The sequence below is a fragment of the Cetorhinus maximus genome, chromosome 9, assembly GCF_964194155.1.
Source record: "Cetorhinus maximus chromosome 9, sCetMax3.hap1.1, whole genome shotgun sequence".
In the NCBI taxonomy this organism is placed as follows: domain Eukaryota; kingdom Metazoa; phylum Chordata; class Chondrichthyes; order Lamniformes; family Cetorhinidae; genus Cetorhinus; species Cetorhinus maximus.
This window is the reverse complement of record NC_135887.1, coordinates 11352554-11378760: the sequence shown is the minus strand read 5'-3', so window position 1 is coordinate 11378760 and position 26207 is coordinate 11352554. Positions and strand designations below refer to the sequence as shown.

General features: G+C 40.3%; 1 protein-coding gene across 4 annotated transcripts in view; it reads left to right on the top strand.

Moving 5' to 3' along the window:
* Window positions 1-26207, top strand: part of synrg (synergin, gamma) — a 129881-nt gene that overhangs the window by 88494 nt on the left and 15180 nt on the right. For 3 of the 4 annotated variants that reach the window (XM_078548034.1, XM_078548038.1, XM_078548037.1), the window contains 3 exons: window positions 8628-8776; window positions 19596-19706; window positions 20368-20400. In XM_078548034.1, the coding sequence (XP_078404160.1) occupies window positions 8628-8776; window positions 19596-19706; window positions 20368-20400 (293 nt within the window). The remainder of the gene's footprint in view (window positions 1-8627; window positions 8777-19595; window positions 19707-20367; window positions 20401-26207) is intronic. The other variant, XM_078548036.1, reaches the window with a different exon arrangement.

Below are 26207 nucleotides of genomic sequence, written 5' to 3'. Positions count from 1 at the left end.
ATATCATTAGTACTACTTCCCCCAGTTACCTCCCCCTTTCCCCATTCCACTGAATGTTAGTAGGAAATTGTTCCATAGCCACTGGAAGCCTTTCATTGTCTTGTTCAATTTCTTTATGCACGAGTCTACCAGAAGGATGTTTGTGTGCATGGGACATCATAGCCATGCATAATCCTCTCTCCACCCATCACCTGTCCATATGCATTTTTCACTGAGTGAAAGTGACGAGCAGAAGCATTGGCTGGTATTTCCCCTCCTAAGTCCAGGCAGGCTATGACCCAATTACTTGCAGTGGGCCAATTGCTATACCAGTTAATATCTGGGAACTCAAGTCAGACTGACAATCAAACCTGAGACCTGTGCTCTGTATGGTTTAGTATATGTAGTTAGCTTATTTAGATAAAGTATTCATCCCTGTAAATGTTGAGTCATAAGTTTTCTTATTTGTAGAGTCGCAGGAAATAGTAAATTAAGTTGTAAGTGCTTCCACTTAGTAGCATTGTGTGCAAATGTTGTACTGTAATATGAATGTTGGTTATATAGATGTCACAATATTTAACATAATAAGCGTAGAGTCTTTTTTTTAAGCTACCATGATTACAAACCTTAGTCAAAATGACATGTTTATACTATGTGTCGAAACAAAATCATCCTAGAGCATTCTCAGATACATGAGAATATGCCAAGCGGGCTGTGCTATAAGCACTGATTAATTAGGAAAATATTATTTTGTAACTATTTGGCTCACCTACAAATAATCTATTCATGATAACTAATGGAGCATTGTTTGCCAGCCATTTAAAAGGGGGTGGATCTACCCTGTAGTTTGTGTTTACATTTTCACTTTGCTGCATAGATTCACAGCATTTTACACATCTAGTTTGAGGATACCTGTTGGCAAATAATTAAATGGATCTCGAGGTTCTTTATCTGTGAAGATGCTGATGGTGGAACATAGCAATTCATGATAAATGCATTGGTGCACTTGTCATAACAGTAAAACACAATCTTATACATAAATGTGGAATTAGAAATGGACCCATTAAATATTTTCCTTCCAACAGACCATGTACGGTTTGGATCATCCAATTTACTTACCCATGAGGGAGGTGAAAAAACTGCACTTGACATTTCCTAAAGATAATGGACTGCAAAATTTCTCATTGATCCTCTAAGGCAGGGCTTACCCCCCCCACCCGCCCCCCAAGCCCCACTGCAAATCCGGCCTTGGAAACCCAGACAGCTTAGTCCTATTTACACTTTTTTTTTATTCATTGTTTTTTGATGCTTACTTTTCATTGGTAGGTGAATTGCAACGTTAATATTTGCAACCTGAGGAATATGCAAATTACTGAGAACATGATGTTAAACTTTATATTTGGCCCTCTGAGGCTCCGTGTTGCACTTATATTCAGCCGCTAAGATATACGTTTGGACACCGCTTCTCTAAGGTTAACCTACGGTGACTTAAGGATGTTAGTCTAACCTAAAATATTGATTGTTGCTGAAATTGCTGAGTATCAGTAATATCAAGTTCTGTACAACCAAACGACTATCTAAAATATTGATCTGGCATTGGCAGATGCATTTCATTGGTGTCATTTCTTTGGTTTCACCAGGTTTCTGTCCATTTTATAAAAAACCCATTTTATTTCATAGAACATATAATGTTGCGACCACAGCCGATGTTATTCTCTGAGCAAGCCAGATCCCAGCGGGAAACTTGTCTTACTGATCATAACTTTTTTTTTTACATTTTGAAAACGAGGGGAAAGCTACTATTCCCAGAAGCACAGAATCTCAGTAACAATTTTAGGATTTTAAAATTAAAAGATTTACTAATGAGAAGGAAAGAATTTAAAACACACAAGATTAAAATTGTACAGTTAAAACAGACTTACAAAACATTCCCAAAAACCCCACTTGGTCAGAATACACAAGTAAGCTATTTGGCAACAGCTTCCTTTATAGATTTTCAACCATAAAAATCCAATAATGTTACCCAAGGCAAAACTGCTATCACTTTAGCAAAGATATACCACACGACTTCTCTCTTCCACTCTGCTGTGGAAATTCAAAAGGAAAGGAACAGACTGATTTCTGATACAAAGACTTTTATGGCTTGAAACCGGATGGCTACTTCAAATTCACAACTTTTCTCAGCTCAGAGTTAGCCTCAGGACATCTCCCCTACACAGCTAATATAACTCAACTAAACATCTTTCCTTAAATATCCTTTACCCCTTTGATCTTAGACTCCATTGTTCTAAGCACCGCTTTGAACTTGATTGTTCCAAAATATAAAAACCTTTCATGTCTTTCTATTGCCTCCACTTTCAGGTAAAATAAAATTTAATAACTTTCCCTTGTTTACTTATGAAACCTTTGTAAGTTGTGAAAGTCCCTTGTCACTGCTAAACTCCCTTTGAAATTTAACAGCTAAAAAGTCAAGTCCTTACCTATTATCTAATGCGAATTTTAAAACCTAACTTATTTACTTGGACATTCAACTTCACTTGAGCTTCTTATTACGAATGCATGCATCTGGCACCTTTACCTTTCATTTCTCTGCTCCCACAGACAATTTGTCCTCCCCCCAGTTTAATTAAACACACACACAGTCTCTCTCTCTCACACCCTTCTTTGCAGAATACCACCATATACCCAAAAGTATCAAAAAAATAACATCCATCTTCACAATAATCATCACCTATTTTTAGTTCTGCTTTTAACCAAATGTAGATCCAACAGCACCTCATCTTCCAACTAGGCACTTTACAGCCTTCCGGACTGAATATTGAGTTCAACAATTTTAGATCATGAACTCTCTCCTCCATCCCCACCCCCTTTCCGATCCCCTTTTTTTCCAATAATTTTTACAGATTTTTCTTTTCCCACCTATTTCCATTATTTTTAAATGTATTTCCATCCATTGTTTTATCTCTACCTTTTAGCCTATTTCGATCCCTTCCTCCCACCCCACCCCCACTAGGGCTATCTGTACCTTGCTCGTCCTGCTTTCTACCCTTAATGTCACCTATTAGCACATTCCTTAGATAATATCACCACCTTCAACACCTCTTTGTCCTTTTGTCTGTGACATCTTTTGGCTATCTCCACCTATCACTGGCCCTCTATCCAGCTCTACTTGTCCCATCCCCCCCTTAAACCAGCTTATATTTCACCTCTTTTCTATTTTTCCTTAGTTCTGTTGAAGAGTCATACGGACTCGAAACGTTAACTGTGTTCCTCTCCACAGATGCTGTCAGACCTGTTGAGTTTTTCCAGGTATTTTTATTTTTGTTGTAGATCCAACTACTTTTTTTAAAAGAAAAAAGGTTGATCAATTATAATTAACTGACCTGTTCAGATTCTGTTTTGCAGATCATCTGCTATGGGGAGAAATAATCATTTTAATCAATAGTTTTGCTCATTAATTTTGTTCTTGTGTTTTGCAGTTATGTAATCATAACTTAAGTAACTTCCATCTTAATGCTTCATTGTGTTTTCAAGGCCAGAATCATGTTCCCTCTTAATTATCTTTTCTATAATGAAAATAAGCTCATTTCAAAAAGCTGTTCCATGTAACTCAGAAGACCTCCTTACCTAAGAAAGGATATACTTGCCATAGAAGGAGTGCAGTGAAGGTTCACCAGACTGATTCTTGGGGTGGCAGGATTGTCATATGAGGAGAGGTTGGGCTGACTGGGCCTGTATGCACTGGAGATTAGAAGAATGAGAGGGGATCTCACTGAAACGTATAAAATTCTGACAGGGATGGACAGACTGGATGCAGGGATGACATTCCTTTTGGCTGGGGGTTGGGGGGTGGAGTTTAGAACAAGGGAATCACAGTCTCAGGATGCGGGGTAGGCCATTTAAGACTGAGATGAGGAGAAACCTCACTGAGAGGGTGGTGAACCTGTGTAATTTTTTACCACAGAAGTCTGTGGAGGCCAAGCCACTGAATATATTTAAACAGGAAATGGACTTCTGGACTCTAAAGGTGTCAGGGGGTATGGGGAGAGAGCGGGAGTATGGCGTTGAGATGGAGGATCAGCCATAATCATATTGGATGGCTTAGCAGATTCGAAGGACCGAATGACCTACTCCTATTCCTATTTTCTATCTTTTCTATGTTTAATTTGTAGAATTATCTTTGACATTCTTCAAAGGTTCTGTGTTTCTTTGAAGGTAGTTTGCTCTTAACACCACAAATGGCCTTGCTATTGACTTAGACGAAGTTGAAATAACATTTAATCAAATGTCCTTGAGATTCCTCTCTGTACTTTATACTGGTTCACCAGATGATTGCTCCAAAATCCTTTTCCGCTTTTGCTAATGGCCATTTATTCATGCTGTACATGTTTCTGTGCCATGATTTTATATTATATTTATTGCATTAAAATTGATCTGTCATTCTTTAGACTATCCACTTTGTTTGCCAAGGTTCTTTTGAATATCCTCAATCACTTCACACCTGTAATCTGACCATGAAGCTTGGTCTCAGAAGCAAATTTTATGATAATAACAAGGTACTTCCCTCCATGACGCTAATGGATAGTGTAAATAGCAGTGACCCGTATAAAGGGGCATAGGGACATAGGAGCAGGAGTAGGGCATTTCGGCCCTTTGAGCCTTCTCCACCATTCAATAAGATCATGGCTGATCTGGTTGTGGTCTCAACTCCTCTTTCCTGCCTACCTCCCCCCCCCCCCCCCCCCACCCCCAATAACCCTTGACTCTCTTACTCTCTTGTCTAACAAAAACTATCTGACAACCTTGAATAAATTCAATGACCCAGCCTCCACTGCTTTCTCAGGAAGAGAATTGCACAGACTAATGACCCTCTGAGAGAAACTGTGTCCCCGAGTTCTACACTTGCTCACAAGAGGAAACATGCTCCCGGTATCCACCCTATCAAGTCTCCTCAGGATCTTATTTGTTTCAATAAGGTCACCTCTCACTCTTCTAAACTCTAATGGGTACAGGCCCGACCTGTTCTTTATAATCCTTTCATCCCAGGAATGAGTCAAATGAACCTTCTCAGAACTGCTTCTAACCCAATAGTATCCTTTTCTAAATAATGAGACCAAAACTGTACACCACACTCCAGGTGTGGTCTCACTAAGACCCTGTACAGCTGCAGTAAAACTTCCCTACTTTTATATTCCATCCCCCTTGCAATACTAACATTCCATTTGCCTCCCTAAGCACTTGCTGTACCTACATTATAACATTTTGTGATTCATGATCAGGACACCCATATACCCCTGTGCCACTGAGTTCTGTAAAATCTCTCCATTTGTTAAATATTTTACTGCTTTTCTATTCTTCCTGCCAAAGTGGACAAATTCACATTTTCCCACATTATTCTCCAAAAGCCAAAGTTTTGCCCATTCACTTAACCTATCCATTCCCCTTTGTAGACTCTTTACCTCCTCTTGATAACATACTTTCCCACCTGTCTTGGGAATAGACTGTACAGAATTCTAAGTAAAGGCTTAGCAGAAGCTTTTTCAGTTTATTGTTGTCTTCTGCTTTCTACTGCTCAGACTCTATGAAAATAGCTAATTTGCTTATCAATGACCCTCAATCTTAATTTGCAAGCCTTGTATCAGAACTGTCCAGAACTGAAAGCATTTGTCTGCTAGTTTACTTCCCTCCTGAAAATTTTTGTAGATTGGGAAGGCATATCTAGTGCGAGTGATTTGCCACAGTGTGTTATACCACATCAAGTCCTCTGATTTTCACCTTCTTAGCACACCATTCCCTGTCAGTTTCCCTTGAACTGTCAGTCCTTCCTGGGCACTTCAGTTTTAATCAGCAGCATAATTCAAACTATTCTGCCTCTCAGCCTGTCTAAGAATAACAGAATTTTCTATCTGGTTACTGTAACAACTGTCAGCAACTGCACAGCCCACCAACACTGTTTGATATTAAATCCAAATTAGTGTCACTGAGCTGACTGTAAGACCAGTCGTTACAGGAACCAGCTCATCTTACAGACTTTCTGCAGCATGATCACTTGAGCACCTAAAAGCTCTTCAAAGCTGCCAAGAAGTTCCTGAAGTTATCCAGCATCTAAACTTCCATGGACCAACACAAGTTAGCAACATGGAGACAGGGAAAGATAACACTTGTCTGATAGTTGGTGGCCTTGTGTCTGTAAAGCCCTAACTTTTTTTAAAAATATACTTTATTCATAAAATATCTGGAAAACATTACAAAACATTTCAAAATCGCCATCACAAAAAGTACAATCAGATTCAACTTTTACACATGGATCACGAGGTGCACCAATACAGTCAATGAATATTACAATCATTTCAATATGGTCAATGCAGACAATCAGACAATGGTATTGGAGTTATCAACATACATCATTGTTGCTTCAATAAAATTATAATACAATTAGTATTCAGTGTATACATTAATTGTGAGCTGTAAAGCCCGAGGGGCTCTAAACAATTCCCAGCCCCTCGGTGCACTGTGGCAGAAAGGTCTTAGACGATGACCTTTCCCCATTGCGCCTTTGCAGCGGCTGCCCCAAGCTTTAGTGCGTCCCTCAGCACGTAGTCCTGGACCTTGGAATGTGCCAGTCTGCAACACTCAGTCGGGGACAACTCTTTGCGCTGGAAGACCAACAAGTTTCGGGCAGACCAAAGAGCGTCTTTCACCGAGTTGATGATCCTCCAGCTGCAGTTGATGTTTGTCTCGGTGTGTGTCCCTGGGAACAGCCTGTAGAGCACAGAGTCCTGTGCCACAGAACTGCTCGGGATGAACCTCGACAGAAACCACTGCATTTCTCTCCAGGCCTTCTTTGCAAAGGCACAATCCACAAGGAGGTGAACAACGGTCACGTCCCCACCACAAGGGCAACGTGCAGAGGGTGTGAGACTCCTGCCGTGTTGGAAGGATCTGACGGGGAGAGCCTTTCTCACCACCAGCCAAGCTACATCTTGGTACTTGTTGGAAAGTTCTGGCGATGAGGCATCCTGCCAAATGACTTTGACAGTCTGCTCGGGGAACCATCCCACAGGATCCACCCTCTTCTTTTCCCGCAGGGCCTCTAAGACGTTACCGTGCCGACCACTGCCTAATGGACTTGTGGTCAAAGGCGTTTCTCTACATAAATTTTTCCACGAGGGACAGGTGGTACGGCACGGTCCAACTACTTGGAGCGTTCCGCGGCAGCGTGGCCAGACCCATCCTTTGCAACACCGGGGACAGGTAGAACCTCAGCACGTAAGGCCCTAACTTGTACCACCAAGTGCTCTGCTTGCTGACACTTAAATTCAAACTTGAATTTGGGAAGTGCTTGTCCACTCCAAGACTAGTTATTACAGTAATTAGGTGGAAACTGGCTATTTTGTTAGGTGGCTGAGAGGCACAGATTGCCACTACTTTAAAAACAGATTGTTGATTAAAATTAAAGTGCTGGTGAGAGACCAAACTGAAAGGACTGACTCACATCTGCAAACCAACTATCCCTCCTACAATTATCAGTAGTTTTGCCACAATGAGCCATCAGACGTGACCTATTTCTAAAACCATATTGACCATTACTATATCCTTCGGATGGCTATCAATAATACTGTGTTCTAATAATTGTATAGCTATCTGAGAGATATTCTTTTGAATTTTGAGGTAATGTTTGCTCCAGTTCTTGGGTTTTACTCATTTATTTATATAGGTTTTAACACAGGAAGAGGCCATTGGACTCTTGTTGCCTGTGTTGAATTTAAGTTGCTCTTGGGGACTGATTTTTTACAATCACGTTTGTGTTTTCTCCCTATACCCTTTTATATTTTTCTTTTACATTTTTAAATGTTATAATCGATTTAACATCGATCACCACGTGACACAATGTTCCACATGCCAGTATAACTCTACGAATAATGTTCCTTCTACTGTCCACTTTTGTGTATCTAGTGATCAAAGTCTGATGTTTTTTGTTTACTTACCAATGAAAATCATCTATCTTAGTTTACCATGTCTATTACTTTTACTATTTTCAACATCTATTAAATCTCTCCTCCCCGCTAATCCGTTTAAGCGAATCCAGACCTAATATCTCTAACCTGTGGGACAAGACAACAACTGTCTGTTATGGGGCATGTGTGTATGCAGCCAGGAATTAGCTGAATCTAGCGATGGAGCCTGAAAGACCAGCTGGCTCCTAAAATACCCTGTCTTAACAATTGGCAAGTGCTCTTCTCACTGATATTCCTCATAACCAGCTCCTTCATCCCTGGAATTATCCTGGTCAGCCTGTATTGCAACTTCTCCACGGCCGTGAAAGAACCTGAAAGTATATTCTTCCCTATAGTGAGTTTCTGAAAATGTTATCTAGAGCCTTACCATTTCCTTCCTTTTTTAAAAAAAAACTTCTGTGGTGATTGCATCATCTAGATTCCTGTAGACTGTTTTAACATTACTTAAAATAAAGCAGGGATTAGGAGACTTTTAGAAGGGAAGAAATCGTAAAATTAACTTTCTTCACTAAATGAAAATTAGCACTTTTTAAAAAAAAATAATAATTTAGTTAAAAAATATTGAGCAGTATTAAATTCTTGTCTTGGAAGTAAATTTTATACACCAGTGAACACTGTTTATTTTAACAGGGGTGATAGAAGTGTATCGAGTAACCAAGCGTGTTGAGCTTGGAATTAAAGCGACCGCAGTATGCAATGAGAAACTCCAGCTACTGATGAAGGAAATAGAGAAGATCTGGAGTAGCTTGATGATATTCATGTCTCTCACTCCCCTTACGGTAAGGCTGTCACTGGATTCTAAACTGAGTTTTGCATCCTCCCTGTAGAAGAAATTTCTGAGTTTCCATTGTATGTTTTTTTACATCTTTAATATTCAGATTAGAAATCTCTCTGGCAAAAGTAGGGATTATTGTCTTCGTTGCTCAACATTATTTTGAAAACATGATGCTCTATCCAGGTAGAGAGCTTGGGTCCCAACATGCTATTCCATTCTAAACTTTGTTCCCAAGGATATTTATAAAGCTGTGAGTTTATTTGAAATGAATAAATATATATATGCAAGCAATCTCGAGCAAGAATTAAATGTAGATAAATTTTATTCATTTTATTTGACTTAGCAAGAGTCCCGCTAAATCCTCAGGTGTCTGTGTGATGAGGGCTTACCATTTACAATATAATTATGCCAGTCAGCAGCAGCTAAAATGTACAGCAGTGGAATATGGGCATCCATTCCAAGAAGTTTGATGGGTCAGTGGGGAGGCCAAACTTTAAGTGCACATGAGCTGTCTCTAAAGTTGGAATTTGTCCCTTAGACCTCCGTTCCCATCCCAGTTTTGATAAGGTAAAGAGGCTCATCAGCAGCAGGTAGAATTATCTTTGCTCTCCTTATGAGATAGATTATTTCCTAACTCTATTGGATTTTGACATTTACAATAAGACACTCGAATGATTCCCCAGTGTTTTATGTAGTTAATTGAGATTCATACTCTTCATTAACTTAAAACAAGCTGGAACTTTGTTTTTTGTTTTGTTCTGTTACTATAAGCTTGGTTCCAGCTTTATTGTTGAGGTGAAAAGCTGCAGAATGTTTTTTTTCCCCCCATGAAATGGAGACAGTGGCTTTGGACAGTTAATCAGAGAATTCTTGAGTAGTTTTAAAATAGTAATAGTTGAAGATGCATTGCAGTGGAAAATAGAAATATCTTGCACTCACTGAGTTTTATTTCTATAATTGCATTCCATTGGGATGATACAGAAGGTAAGCAGAACATTTAGTTTCAGTCTTTGTTCACAAAATAACACTTTTTAGCATTGAATTGACACCAGCGCCTATATGTATTAGATTAATTCAAGAAAAATAATTTATAGTGATTATAGCTTTAGAGTTTTATAGGGCAGACTTGTCTTTCAGCAGTCTAACAGAAATGACTGCCTCGAAACTGTATCCTTACTGTCCTTGGAGAGATGGGTACATGAGCAAATATTACCCCATTTGCTTACTGAATTTAATATAGTTTCATTACTTGAATGCTATTAAATAGAGACAGAAACTAAAACCTTCATTTACGGAAGTTCAGTTAATGAGATATGAACACTTTGCATTTCTGCATCAAACATACTAGTTTTAACACTGACCCAAATCAACTCAGATCAAAGAGAAACATCAGTGTCACGCCCAGCAAAAGGCATGTTATATTCATAACCTTGAATATGGACTGTGCTCTTATGGAAGCTTCTGGAATTGCCTTTATTGATTTAAAAATGGGCATTGATGAACAGTTAAGATGACTGCCAAGGGAGCCAGATGACCTTTACAACTTCTACGCAGACTATCAAGCTTCCAGATAGTTCCAAACTGAATCATGCTGAGTGGGGACCTTTTGAATGGACATACCTAGACAGCACCCGTTTGTGGAATTAACGTCTGCTATTGTTCAAAGTTTGCTCCATAACACAGAGTCAATGGGTACCTAAAGCCTCTATCTCCAGGTTTGCAGTGTAACAAAGGAAAGCTGACGAGACTAGTTATCCACAAGTTAAGCGTGAAAGATCACCATCTACTTTCCATTGTATATCAATGGCCATGACCATGTGACTGAAACTGGTTCAAAAACAAAAATAGCTGGAAAAACTCAGCAGGTCTGACAGCATCGGTGGAGAGGAATACAGTTAACGTTTCAAGTCTGTATGACTCTTCGTCAGAACATCAGAATTTCTCCTTTGTCCTGATGAAGAGTCATATGGACTCGAAACGTTAACTCTATCTTCCTCTCCACAGATGCTGTCAGACCTGCTGAGTTTTTCCAGCTATTTTTGTTTTTGTTTCAGATTTCCAGCATCCGCAGTATTTTGCTTTTATCTGACTGAAACTGGTTGTCTGACACAGAAATCCTTTTATCCCAAAACTCAGAAGAGATCTGGGGCAGTCTGCAGAATGGCATTGACAAGACAACAGCTGCAGAAAAAGGCTGTGCCACCTTTGCCCTTTAAGAACTCAGAGGTTTAAAAGTCTTTTTAACAAAAAAAAAGCCTCCCAGCCTGATTCTGAATCTGAGTTCACCTGTAAATAAATTGGACTTCCTGATACAACAGCCATGAGTGAATGACTTCCTGACCTGCTGAACATTCTTCTCTTCGAAGTAATTCTGATATCCGGCCCCAGCCATTTGAAGTTACCTGAAATACAATTCAAGAGTGGGAAAAGCTTCCTTCTTCACTGGACTCTGAAAGACGAGTGAACTGTTAACTATTATTTTGGCTTATACTGGTAGAAGTGTGTGATCTTCTTTAATTGCATCTTTCTTGAGTGTGTGGCGTGTGACTGACATAACGTTTAGATCTTTTGGGGTGATTGCATGAATAAATAATAGTCTTTGTTTAAACCCATGCAAGTCTGCTGCTGGTACTTTTTAAATTAACCACACACTAATGGGGGATTAGGACACACGTGTCTACGTTTTAAAAGATAGAACTGTCAAGGTATAATAATTCTCGTAATGTAATTGGAATTTATTGTAAAATAGAGTAATAGTGGGGTATGTTTTTTATATATATATATATATATATATATGTGTGTGTGTGTATAAGACTTAATTGAATTAGAGGCAGCTAGCGTAGGTACTTTGATGTAAGAAGAGAAGTTAAGTTTGAAATGTTAATTAGGTAAACATGGGGAAGTTTAGAAGCATAGGTGTCAAGGGAACATTTGCATTTTTAAATAAACCATACTAGATTGTTTTCAAAAGAGGGAGTGAAATGTGTCACCTAGCCAGGTGAAGTTTAGAAACAGTGGGCAGAAGTTTCTGCCTACCGGGTGGGTGGGCCCGACCCAATCTCCGGCGGGCGGGGAGCCGATCCCTGCCGGAGTAGCGGGCCGTGCCGCCATTTTAAGTGGGCGGGCCTTAGCGTGACACCTGGCAGGAAGCGCTATGCGCTTCCTGTGCGGGCGGTGGGGGGGGGGGGGGATTCCCCAAATGCGAGTGTGCGCTCTTTCGCGCATGTGCACGAAAGAGCGTACATCTCCGTGAAGCTAAGTTCTGCCTCAGGGAGATCACTGAAAGTTGTATAAACATTAAAAATAGAAAAAAAAATCCTTAACATGTCCCCCTCATGTGACAATGTCATATGAGATGGGATATGTTAATAAATTTCACTAAAACTTTATTAAACTTTTTTAAACCCCACATGAAACCTCATCCCGCCGGTGGATGAGGTTTCATGTTTTTTCTATTGCCCGCCGGGGCTCTGGCCTGCCCGCCAGCCTTAAGGTTGGACGGGCAAGTCCTTTAATTGTTTTAATGACCCTGTCAATGACCTCAGTTGGCCATTGACAGGTTGGCAGGCGCACAGTAAAATCAGCTGTGGGCCCAGCTTCCTGAAGATTTAAATGGGGCGGGATGACATCGGGGGTTCCCCCCGACATCATCCTGCGTCATTTTACGCGTCGGCGAGCAGGCCCCGCCCCCTGCTCGCCGACGGCAAAATTCAGCCCAGTGTGTTTATTTTTCCCAAAGATTACTGGTAAAACTTAGTACTATGAGAGGTTTTTTATTATCTTATTTATTATTATTATTTATTTATTATTTTATTACAATGGGTATTTGTATTCAAAGCAGAAAATATGTATAAAGACGCAAAGGCTGTGTGTAAGGGTAGCATTTTAAGATCTTACAAGTGTGAAAAAGCCTTCAGCATCCGTCTGCTGTCTTCAAAGGACTGGAAGTTAAGAAAACTCACTTGGAATTCGACTTGTTCAGAGTATCATGTTTCTTTGCCTGGGTCTTTTAAAATCTGTGTCTTACTATTGCCTTAACAAAAGTGTAACTGGGAGTTAGATTGATTAGGGAATTTAGAAGTTATCATGGTAGTAATTTGTAGATCTATGTACATATTTTAAAATATTTCTCATTAATAAATGTTTAATGTAGTTTTGCAAAACCTATAAGACTTGGTGATCTTATTACTACTGAATTCAAGGCACACATCTCGAAATTTATACAAATTGAAAATTAGTTGTGATAGGTATTTCAAGTTTCCCTCTGGGGTTTGAACAGCTCAGTATTTACCATCTGCTGTGTCATAACAAACCACACTGATTATGGACAGAAGTGAAGGGAATTGGGGCTTTCAGTTTCTCACTTCTCCCCTGCCCGTATCAGAAATTGGGTGCTGCATCCAGGATTTGAACCAATTGGACTGAAATTAACTGAATCTGACATTAGAAGAATAAACTGGAAGCCAAAAAAGGAAAGTTCAGTAGCTGAAATTGTTTCTTTAAAACAAACAAACAGCTACAACAACAGGTTTTATGCGTCAACACTAGAAAGTAACATTGTTAGTTCTGATGCAAAAATGTTTGTAGAACAGGAGGACTTAACTTGGCAAAAATTAGCATCCCTAAACATAGAACTGCTAAAGGCCATAGCTAGGCAGGTGGAACCTAGTATACAAAATAAAGCACATAGAGCGAGGTACTAAAGATGTTGGCCAAGCCTTTGGGCCTCACTACAAGTTTGGAACAGATAGAAGAAACAGAACATGAAACAGACTAGGTTACCCTTGACAAAATTCGTCTGGAAGAGGGGAGGTTAGAGCTTCAGGACAAAGAAAAATAAAGGAGCGAGAGAGAGAGAGAACGTGCTTTCCAGCTGAACATACCTGAGAATTGCAGGCACAGAAAGACAGGGAATTGAGACAGATTGCAGCAGCTAGGGAAAACATAACTGTACCTAGTGGCAATTTAGCCCGGAGACAAATTTTGATTTCCTAAAGTACCCTCGATTTGTCCCCACGTTTGAAGAGGAGGATGTGCAAATTTTCTTTACAGTCTTTGGAAAAACTAGCAGCTCAATTACAATGGCCACCAGAGTTTTGGACCCTCGTGATACAAGGTCAGCTGGTCGGAAAAGCTTGCGAAATTTATTCCATGCTGCCTTATGATTGCTCTGCCAGTTTTGACCAGACAAAGGCTGCTATTCTCAATACCTACAAACTCATGCCAGAGGCATACCTCCAACAGTTCCAGAATTTATAAAATGCCCACACGGACTTTCCTAGAATTCGAAAGAATTAAACAGGCAGCTTTTGACCAATGGGTCCAAGCCTTAAAGATCGAGTGCACCTATGAAGGATTAAAAGAAATAATTTTGTTAGAGGAATTTTTTAACTGTCTCCGTCCCATATAACCTCAAAACTCACATTGTGGAACAAAGGGCTTCCAGAGTCAGAGATGCCGCAATCATGGCTAATGACTACAATCTAAACGAAAGCAAATTTGGACTTGGATTACCAACAAAGAAGAGATAAAAGGAGGTAGATGGAAAAGGGGAATAGGGAAGACAGGACAAATCAATCCCCAACTTGAAAAAGAAAGAACCTGTAAAATAAACCAGCAGGGTTGTACCCTGATTTGCTTCCAATATGGCAAGCCAGGCCACATAAAAGAGAACTGTTGATGGACCAAGAAACCAACAGGTGGAGCTGGGTTCAGTGCCAAGTCCATAGCTTGGAAAGTACCCAGTCCAGACTCAGGTGGGACAGGGGTAGGACAATGTTCCCACCAAGGCTCCTTGCAAAAAGAGACTGTGTCTCCTTTTGACCCCAAGCTCCCAGAAAAGGAATAACTATTTCCCAAGATACAAGGTGTTTTCAAACACTGCTTGTAGCAGAATTTACTGATTTGCCACCCAAAAGCCCGACAAACACCTCCGTGTTAGTAAAGGGACTTACTGGAACATGTTTAAAAGTTCCCCTTGTAAAAATTTGCCTACGGAATAAGTGTTGCACTGGGGTGGTGACAGTCAGGGTGGTTCCAAACTTGCCAATAGAGGACATGAACCTATTGTTGGGAAATGGCTTGGTGGAAAGCCAGGTACTATGCCCAGGAGTTCAAATACAACCCACAGGGCCTGGGGAAACCGGAGGGAACCAGAGAAGGTCTGTACAGTTGCAGAAAACTGAAGAAGGCCCTAACATCATACAGGGGAGCGATAGAGCCAACCAGGATTCTGGAAATAGAAGGAAAGTTAGAGAACTTCCCAAAGGCCAGGAGAGCACCTTCTGAGATTAAATGGTTCAGGATGGAACCCAGAAAAGTTAGAGGCCAGAACCAGTCCAGTTGATTAAAGGAGGCAGAGGAAGGGCCTACAGAGTTTTTTAAAAAATGAAGGAGCTGAACCAGAAGCCTGGTTAGCAGACACCTTCTTTTCAGATTTAAATAGGGACAGAGGAAGTTCTCAAACCAGCAGACAGACAGTGAAGGAGATGTTGAAGAGCCACAGGGCAGCACAGCAGAGGCTGGTGAGTCACCTCTGGGCAGTAGTGTCCCAACGGATAGAGGTGGGGGGAGATGGGGGACCAACCCAGCCCAAAGTAACACCAATGCAGAAGTCAATACCTTTGAAAGATAAACCACACTTGTGACAGCCACAAGGGAAGTTCCAAGTGCAGCTAACCCAGGAGTAACTACAAAGTCATCAAAGTATCAGGTTCACAACTTAAATCCGCCTGAACCCAGCAGTTAAATTTTCCAGGCAACTAATGCTAAGGTGACAGGGGAGGACCCAGACAGTGGTCCTCATAGGGGTCTAAAAGTAATGCCCCCCCCCACACCCACACCATTACCCTAGAAATATAAATCCTCAGTGGGCTAGAACCTAAATTTACAGATTCATGGATTGTGGAAGCACCCATGAAAGGGTTAAGAGCTTTGCAGATCTCACAGCCAAACAGTTAGAATGATTTACATATCACAAGCTTTCAAATGAAGCCCAGCCTTGCGAAACATGACCCCTCCTTAGGACTCCTCAACTGTTAACTGGATCGGGAATTGTCTAGTAAAGCTGCCATTCCCGAAATCAAAATGAATAAATATTCACCAGATAAAATGTAACCGGGATTTGTAAGAAAAGAGAATGCAACAGAGAAACTGTAACAGTATCAAATTATGGTGTGAAAGCCCTAGTGTATGTGTACATTTTTTCAATTTTGTTTCACGAGGAAATATATATAAAAAAAAGTAATAGAATTGATATTTTTTTTCCCCGTCGGAGGGAGGTGTGTCATGCTCAATAAAAGGCATGTCATATTCATAACTATAAACATGGACTGTGCTCATATAGAAGCTTCTGGAACTGCCTTTATTTATTTAAAAATGAACACTGATGAATTGTTAAGATGGCTGCCAAGGGGGTCGGGTGACCTTTGCAGCTTCAACCCAGATGAACAAGCTTCGGGATAGTTCCAAATTGAATCAAACTGAGTAGGGGTCTCCCCTTGAATGGACATACCTAGATAGCACTCCTTTGCGCAATTCATGTCTGACATTGTTTGAAGCTTACTCCAAAACATAGTCAATTCTGTATCTCCAGATTTGTAATGTAACAAAGGAAATCTGACGAGACCAGTTATCCACAAGTTAAGTGTGAAAGATGACCTACCTTCTATTGTATATCAATGGCCTTAGACCATGTGATTGAAATAGGTTCCCTGACACTGAAAGACCACCATCTACCTTCTATTATGTACCAAAGGCCATTGACCATGTGACTGAAACTGGTTCCTTGATATTGAAATCCTTCCACCCCAAAACTCAGAAGAGACCTGGGCAGTCTGCAGAATAACACTGATAAGACAACAGCTACAGAGAGAGACTATGCCACCTTTGCCTTCTAAGAACCAAGTGGCTTAAATGCCTTTTTAACAAAAAAGGCCTCCCAGATTGATTCCGAAGCTCTGAGTTCACCTGTAAAGAAATTGGACCTCCTGATACAACAGCCACAAATGAATGACTTCATGACCTGCTAAACATTCTTCTCTTCAAAGTAATCCTGATATACGACTCCCAGCCACCTGAACTCATTTGAACTATAATTCAAGAGTGGGAAATGCTTCCTTCCACCCTGGACTTTCAAAAGCACATGAATTGTTAACAATTCTTTTGGTTTATACTTGTAGAAATGCACTATCTTCTTTAATTGTACCTTTCTTGAGTGTGTGTTGTGAGACTGACATGGCGTTTAGATCTTTTGGGGTGAGCACACTAACAGGGTTTAGGAACACGCACATCTACCTTTTAAAAAATAAACCACACTGATTGTGGACAGAAGGGAAGGAATTGGGGATTTCAGTTTATCTCTCCCGTCCTGTCTGTTATAGTCAGGCAGTTCAAACAAACTAATTTGCTTTTCCATCTATTGCTAGCAGTATAGATTTTGTCTTAATGATTGTAGTTAACAACCTTTTTTTAAAAAATACTATATACTGATGCATAATTTTAAATACCAAGATTTCTATCGATATCTGCTTATTTATACTTCTTATAAATACATATAAATAAATATACATGTCAAAGCAAAAATCTGCTTCAGCAAAAAAATTGCATTTTCATCAAACTTTAATGCATTTTCAGATGTGTTACCTTCTATTGCACATTAAGTTTGATTTTATACAGGGAGTCAATTTCTTTACTTCGGTGACTTTAAAGCTTAATGGACCATTTTCTACAGCAGCAGTATTTATGTTCCATCATTTTTGTGATTGCCGCTTAAAGATCCAATCATTAAAATTGCCTTGGAGAACATAAATGGTGAAAATGATTGCAACTGTCTGACTTTTAAGTAATTTTGCTTTCAAACATCGCAGAAATCATAGCTTGGGAATTCAAAGCATGTATCCAAATTGGCATATTTTGTCAAAAGCTATAATTGTCTTATCATTGCTGAAATAAATGGAAAGTTGCAGTAATATAAAAGCAAAATACAGCGAAGGATGAAGATCTGAAATAAAAACAGAAAGCACTAGAAAAGCTCAGGCAGCATCTGTGAAGAGAGGAATAGAGTTAACATTTCACGTCCAGTATGACTCTCCTTCAGAACTTTGGAAAAGTTGCAGCACCTGTTGGAAGAATTGTATGAGGTTTAGTTTTGCTGTTTCTTGGTCTACTGTTTTTAAGTTTCAGCTTTAAACTGTGCCGAATTTCATCTTCCCAATACAGCCGTAGAAAAAGGAAGCAAGGACCGGTGGTAATTCTCGCTTATCGAGAAAACGGCCCGGAGTTTCTGCTCGATTGCGCTGGCTCATTCGGAGCCATTCCTCTTGATTTGGTGTGACTGGCGGAGAGGGTGGTGTGGGAATTTTAAGAGAAAATTGTGTTCAGTGCGGTTCAAGTTTCTGCAATCTTTTGTGCTAGTTTTAAAAACATCGTGCTAGCAGCTGGCCCAGCACAGCCACAGGTAGAATTGATCACCGCTGGGAGTTTCTGCTAATTGTGCTTGCTTACAGGCTTTCAAGCACGCTCCAAAATTAAGCTGGATCTTTTGGGCATCAGGACACTAATAGGTTATTTTTTCAAAATTTACTGGGAACTGATTATTTTACTCCAGTCTAACGAAAAAAAGTTTTAATTTTTTTTTTGAAGTTCTTTTGAATAATTTAAAATTGGGTTACTCACAGGTGGTGGATTGACACTGCGATTTAAAATGCTTTTTTTTTTGGTGATTAAACCCATTTTCGGCTGTATTAATCTAACAGGTTACCACCCTTAAAAATATCGAGCTGTTTTCGTAGAATTTTTGAAAGCGATTCTTTTCAAAAATATTACATTTTAAGACTCTGCCCCATTGCGCTGGTTTATAACAGATTTTGCATTTGGCAATACTGCATGTAAATAAGTTTGAACGGAAAACCGTGTGTGGGGAAGGAAAGGGTAGGTTCGATCGGGGCATTCAAAAGGGAATTGGATTGCTACCCGAAAAGAGAGAATGTGTTAAGGTTATGGGATAAGGCAGGGGAGTGGGACTAGGTAGAATGCTCTTTCGGAGAGTGAGTGCAGACTCGATGGGCTGAATAGCCTCCTCCTGCACTGTAAAAGCACTGTGATGCTGTGAAAATGGGTGCAACTTGCGCCAAAATTTCCAATTGTGCCCAAAGAATGAACTCTATTTAATCTATCTGTATATCTATCCATATCTCGATCATTCTTTTTCTCCATCTCACTCTCTCTCTCTCTCTCTCTCTCTCTCTGTCTCCCCCCCCCTCACCCCACCCTGCTACCTCTATACCTATCTATCTAACTAGCTATATCAATCTATCATAGTTACACAGTTATATTATCAGTATTCTCGGAGTTGCACTATAAATTAATTTATTGAGGTCAGCTAACCAATCAGGCCAGATAAACCTTCCAACTGGGTAATTTAGCAATCCTAGACTAAGATGTTGTGTTGTAGATCACTTTCATAGTAAGTTTTTTTTTAAAAAGGAAGCCAATTGCATGAAGTGAGTTTGTGACTTCACAGTACTAGTTGAGTATTATGAGATTGGATGCTTAATATAAACTACTTAAAATGTTAGACCAAAACTGGTCATCAGGTTATTTGCTGAATATGCCTAGTTCAAAAAATCTAGGTGCAAAGTCTTAAATTGTTGTTAAGAAGAATTTCTAGGATCATGAAAAGACCATTGGGGCCCACTCAACAAGGCCTCTTTTTATACCATAGGAAAATAATTATTGTGTGTGACTGAGACAGAGAAACTAGATTTTGAGGCTACATTGTCTGTAATTTAATAGTAAATCTAAGCTGTTTGCATTCTTTACAGCCAGATGAAAACTCACTGGATTTCTCCTCATGCATTCTACGCCCTGGGATAAAAAACGCAAAAGAGCTAGCCTGTGGAGTTTGTTTGCTTAATGTTGACTCCAGAAGCAAGGTAAGCACAAGTTATCTAGAACTCGCTCACATTCCAATAGTTAGTTACTTAATGGACTTAATATAGTGATGAGTAACTTGCAAGGAGCACATCTAGCCTAGTGAGCATTTGTCTGTGCTCATTGATGTATCTCTATTCCTTTCTTTACAGCTAATAAGTCAGAAACTATATGTGAAAAACCAGCAAAGCATTTCAAAGTTTTGCTGGTTTTCAAGTCTCAAACACAGTCCCAATTCAGTACATTGCCAACCACAGCATGAATTGGGAGGACCTGGTTTAAACCAAAGCCTCACCTGCAAATCGTACTCAAACTGGCCCCAGGTGATGAGTTGTCCACTCAGCCAGGTGGTCAGGTACATTGCATGATGCAGAGGGAGCTAAGTCAAAATCCACTAAAGTTTTAGCAGCTGCCATAGCTGGCCAACATGTAGTACCAACATGCTGAGGAAATGTTTCCAGACATTTCTTCCTTGCCTTCCACTCACTCCTCTCTGACTCCTGTTAACCAGGGTCTACTTTGTGTAACCTGAAAATATATGAAAGGACATTGATGCACAATAATTTGAGGAAAAATAACTTTTTAGCTGACCTTTTTGAGGATTAATCATTCAGCTGATGTGGTGCTAACCAGGATACTGACTTCACATCTCGCTTATTCCAGGAGGAAGAAAACTTGGAGGATCATCCTAAACAAGTATGACCTTCTAAAAGTTACATTCTCAAAACATCTCATCTGCCAAATGGCTGTGGAATTGGGCTAAATTAAAATTAACCCTTAAATTGCCTGCAGGGATAATTTTAATGTCTTTCCTTTCCTTTCCTATCATCATTTTGGGGTCTTGAGATTAGTTAAAATCTACTGTCTCCTAACAAATGCTGATGGGTCTCACTTTCTTCTTGCTGGTGTTGTAGTTGTAACTTTTGGATTGCATGGGGAAATTGGTATTACATTCATCAGAAATGGGTGGTTTCAACATGCATGTTGGTGAAGTTTAATGCATTTTGTTAAATAAGTAAAATTCCTCATGTTTAACAAATGTAACATATTATAACTAAAATATACAGTTAACTGTAACATGGATTGCTTCAAATGGATGCCATGCACAAAAATTGCAGGTTCCCAACCGTATAAACTTAATGCTCAAAGTGTGGGGACAGAGGATTTGACTGGTGTATGGAGGACTCCAAAATGAATGCACAAGTCATTGTCCAAGAAGGAAAGGAATGTCTGCATCACTCATAACCTGGCCATTTCCATGTCATAGACAAGTTACAAGATTGATCATAATGTTACAATATGGATGCACAATCATGCATCCAATCAGCCTGCGATTTAACAGCATTAATGAATAGGCTTAAAAGAAAGGGTGAAGAGCTAAGATTCAAGAACACACATTTGATCATGAGTCTGTGCTGATTTTGGTAATCTCAGCAACAGTGGTATTGGGGCTTTTGATAGCTGGGGGCAGCCAGCCTAAACTGTGAGAGGTATACAGTAGCTCCCGCTGGAAAGCCTATTTATGCTTGTGAATGTTGGGCGAGAACAGAACCGAACGCAGAAGTGCTTCCCATTTGGTTAAAGGAATGCCTAATTCTCACTCATCAAGAATGACCATTTAGACACCATGCTAGTTGGCTGTTGGCATCAATGGAATCATACTCCAACATGAGCCTTCATCTTAGTAAGAACAACGGAGAAAATTGGAAACCAAAATTCACAATTTGGTCTGTGTTAGTGTTGCCCTGGGTGTATCTTAAACAGCTGACAGCCCCTGCAGTTCCTTCAATCATGGTTCAGTTATTGCTAAAGCATAAGATTATCAGGTACATGTGACAGCCTGGTTACGATTGACTGGCCCTGCGTAACAAAGGGAAAATGGTTAAGATACAATTACGTTAAATTAAAGTATGAATGAGGTGGAATGTATTTATAAATAATGAGTATTTGGTAAATGTATTGAATGGAACCTTCACAATGGATTTTGCAAAGGAGATCTGTAGGCAAATTCTGAATTTCATCTTTCAGAAACTTAATTTAAACCAAAATTGAGTCTATTAAGTAGAAATTCCAGGTGCTATAAAAACTGCACTAGGAATCACTCCTTTACTATCTATACATTTTTAATTGTAAAATTAACAAGAAAAAAGGATGTCCCAAAGCGCCTTACAACCAATGAGATATTTTTTAAGTGTAGTCACTGTTGTAATGCAGGAAATGTGATAACCAATTTGCCCATGATGCACTCCCTCAAAAAAATGGCATTGTCATCCATTTTTAGGTGTTAATTGAGGGATAAATGTTGGTTAGGACACCGGAAGAACTCCCCTGCACTTTTTGATGGTGTCATAGGATATTTTATTTCTAGCTGAGAGAGCACATGGGGTGTTGGTTTAACGTCTCATCCGAAAGATGAAACCTTGGTCAGTGCAGCACTGAACTATAGTCTTTGAAGTGGGTAATCTCCCACCCACTCTACATAAGCAACTGCTTTCCTTGAGAAGATATTGTAACAAAAATGAAGTACATAAAGGTTTAATAAACCTACAGGAGGTTGCACTCACTATTCTGACAGTTTGAAGAAAAAATTAGATGGATTTTACTATATTTTATCTTCCATTTGGTCTGTTATTTAAATGTTAGCATATCTTGCCTACTCCATCTGCAGTATTAAGTAATACAATGTTCTTAATTACTCCACTTTCTGAAAATGCCTTTTTAAAATTCTTTCACAGGGTGTTGGCATCACTGGCTAGGCCAGTATTTATTGCCCATCCCTAATTGCCCTTGAGAAGGTGGTGGTAAGCCGCCGCCTTGAGCCGCTGCAGTCCATGTGGCGTAGGTACACCCACAGTGTTGTTAGGAAGGGAGTTCCAGCATTTTGACCCAGTGACAGTGAAGGAACAGCGATGTAATTCCAAGTCAGGATTTTGTGTGGCTTGGAGGGGAACTTCCAGGTTGTGACGTCCCCATGCATCTTCTACCCTTGTCCTTTGAAGAGGTAGAGATTGTAAGTTTGGAAGGTGCTTTCGAAGGATCCTTGGTGTGAGTTACTGAAGTGCATCTTGTAGATGGTACACACTGCTGCCACTGTGGGTCAGTGCTGGAAGGAGTGAATGTTTAAGGTGGTGGATGGGGTGCCAATCAAGCGGGCTGCTTTGTCATGGATGGTATCCAGCTTCTTGAGTGCTGTTGGAACTGCACTTATCTAAGCAAGTGGGACGTATTCCATCACACGCCTGACATGTCTTGTAGATGGTGGACAGACTTTGGGAGCCAGGAGGTGAGTTACTAGCCACAGAATTCCCAGCCTCTGACCTGCTCTTGTAGCCACAGTATTTATATGGCTGATCTAATTCTGTTTCTGGTCAATGGTATTCCTCAGGATGTCGATAGAAGGGAATTCAGCAATGGTAATGCCATTGAATGTCATGGGGAGACGCTTAGATTCTCTCTTGTTGGAGATGGCCATTTCCTGGCACTTGTGTGGTGTGAATGCTGCTTGCCCCTTATCAGCCTAAGCCTGAATGTTGTCCAGACCTTGCCACATATGGACATGGACTGCTTCAGTATCTGAGGAGTTGGGAATGGTGCTGAGCATTGTGCAGTCATTAACAAACATCCCCACTTCTGCCTTTATGGAGGGAAGGTCCATATTGATGAAGCAGCTGAAGATGGTTGGGCCCAGGATACCCTGAGGAACTCCTGCAATGTTGTCCTGGGACTGAGATGATTGACTTCCAACAACCACAACCATCTTCCTTTGTATTAGGTATGACTCCAACTTCATGTATGCTCAAAAGACCATATGTGTCACTTTCAGTTTATATTTACCCAGGTGTGAGAGGAAGAATTATTGTTGCAATTAAATGGCAGTTAACAATGCGGCTGAATACCTTCTCAAACAAATAACGTATTTTACTGTTTTTACACTGGATATTTATAGGTTCTGTGTTTGACAGTTCTTATAGGTGAGCCCACATTCCCTAATCCCTTGTGAGTTTTTTCACTCATCTTAGGTGTTGCTACATCCCCAGATTGCCTATGAGTCTCCCAGAATGGCTCATGGATTTTCCAGGCACAGCTGGTCAGCGCTGGGCAGGGGCTTGAATGGTCACCTCCTGTGCCGTCATTCCTATCATTCTATGAAAACTCTCCTTTATTATGTCTAAACCCAAGGGATGCTTTAGAAATGTTGCTCTGGATCTGTGTTCAGGGCGATGTGCCCTTTGAGAAGTGCCCCACACTGCTAGCTTCCTGTTCTTTGTGCAGTCTCTTGGTTTGATTCAGGTCAGCCTGTGTGGCATGTTTTGACATGTGAAGCCCAATTATAGTTTGGCTCTGACTGAGGCTCCCAGACCAGGGTCATCACCTCCACATAGAACCAGGGTCCAACGAAATGGAGGGAGAGTTGCAATAACATTTGCAGATGATACATGGTTAGATGTCAAGTGGTCAGGTGTCAAGATCACCACATGATGAAACATCCAGAAATGTCTCCAATTAGAGTTGGCAACCCAAACTTACCTTGTTATTCAGGTAAAGTATGACTGCACACAGTTCCATGGGATGGTTTAATCCCATGCCCCAATGAGACCCTCTTTGTCTTTGAGAGATACAGAAAAACACTAGTACTGGACTTTATCTTAGGCTTTAAGTGCCAAACTAACTATTAAACAGTATATGAACAATTAATTAATAGCCTGAAAATTCTACATATACTTACAACACTTCAAACTTGCCTAGTTTCTTGTTTAATAGAAAAAGTATATGGATCACAACTCCACTGCTAAAAGTATGATCATCATTACATTTTTGCACAGTTGTTTTAATCCTTCCCTCAGCTATAGAGGATATCACAATGTGGTCTCTTGTTTATTCTCTTCAGAGTTTCCAGCCTGATCACCTCAATTTGAAAACTCCAGATGTAACTCATTGATTTTGAGGGCACAGGCTTATAAATACCCCAAAAACTCTAACCCAGAGTACCTGAATTATTGAAATGTCTGCTAAATTCAAAACATTGCCAATTAGAAACATATCTGAATAAATCACACAGCCTTTTTATTTTTGAATTGAGTGATTTGGTTACTTGCTCAAGCAAACTGCCCAGCAGCCAACTGAGCAGCAGTTACAATATTGCACCAAGTTAAGAGGGACGTTAATACTGTGAGTAAAATCTCTTTTAACCTATCATTGTTAGCGTCTCTCGATTCGAGGATGATTTCTACTCAGGATCATGAGTTTCTTCTATGGGCCTTCATGTGACTGAACAGGCCAATTCTTGACCCACAGAACTTTGGGCACATGGGGCAGGTGCCCATGAGGTAGTGGGACCCACAGTGCAAGATTTGCTCCCCTTCCTTCCCTACGGGCACTCTGCTGCATCGTTAATATGTTGTGACTCAAAGTGTGATGCACCTTCTAGGACAGGTTGTTGCCATTCTGAATGATTGGTAGCAAGCTCCTCCCAAACATTAATGCCAATGCTGCCATTCTTCAAGGAGAGCTTCAAAGTGTCTTTGTAGCTTTTTTTTATATCTTCCCCGGAATGTTGGCCATTTGAGAGTTGAAGAAAACAGGACTTGGCGGGGAAGACGCTTTTCAGCTGTCCAGTGCATTGAAGTTGACTTTGCTGGAGTTTTGCCTGAATGCTTGAGGAGCTGGCGTCAAGAAGGACACTAGCATTTGCCCAACAGTCCTCCCATTGAATATGGAGGATGCGGCGGAGATATTACTGATGGAATTTCATTAGTTACTCATGTGTCGCTGGTATACAGTTCAGGCATCGCTGCAGAAATATTGTGATGACAACTGTGCCGTACACTGGGACTTTTGTTTATTTGCAGAGGTCTTTCTTGTCAAACATTTGCTGTTGTGGTTTGTAGAAGGCTGAGTTGGTGCAGCTGATCCGGTGTTGGATCTCATCAATAGTGATTTTGAGAGACATGGCTGCCAAGGTAAGGGAAGTGCTCAACATATTCTGGAGCCTCTCCTTCAATGTATAAGGGAGGTGGAATATTTGACTGACCAGGACTGAGTTTTGTTTTGGCAACACTCAAGGAGAGGCTGAGCCTCTTGTCCGCAAAATTGAAGATATTAAGAGTGGCTGGCAAATCTAGTGCAGAGGGGACAACGGCATTGCAGTCATCCAAGAACTGTAGATCATGTATGTCTATGGTGGTCAGTTTAGTTTCGGCGTGGAGATGACTGAGTTTAAAGAGGTTTCCATTTAGGTGGTATTTAATACTTACACCAGAGGTCAGTTTATCTTTGATGAGGTGAGTAGCCATTGTTAGGCAGATTGTAAATATGGTGGCTATCACACAGCCTTGCTTGACACTGGGTCTGGATTTCGAAGGGGACTGTTTCAAATCTCCCACTCAAAACAATTGTAGTCATTTCATTATGAAGCAGTTGCAGGATTGTGATGAAGTTTCTTGGACATCCAAATCTAAGGAAGTACAATCCACAGAGCCTCGCGAGTTACTGAGTCGAATGCT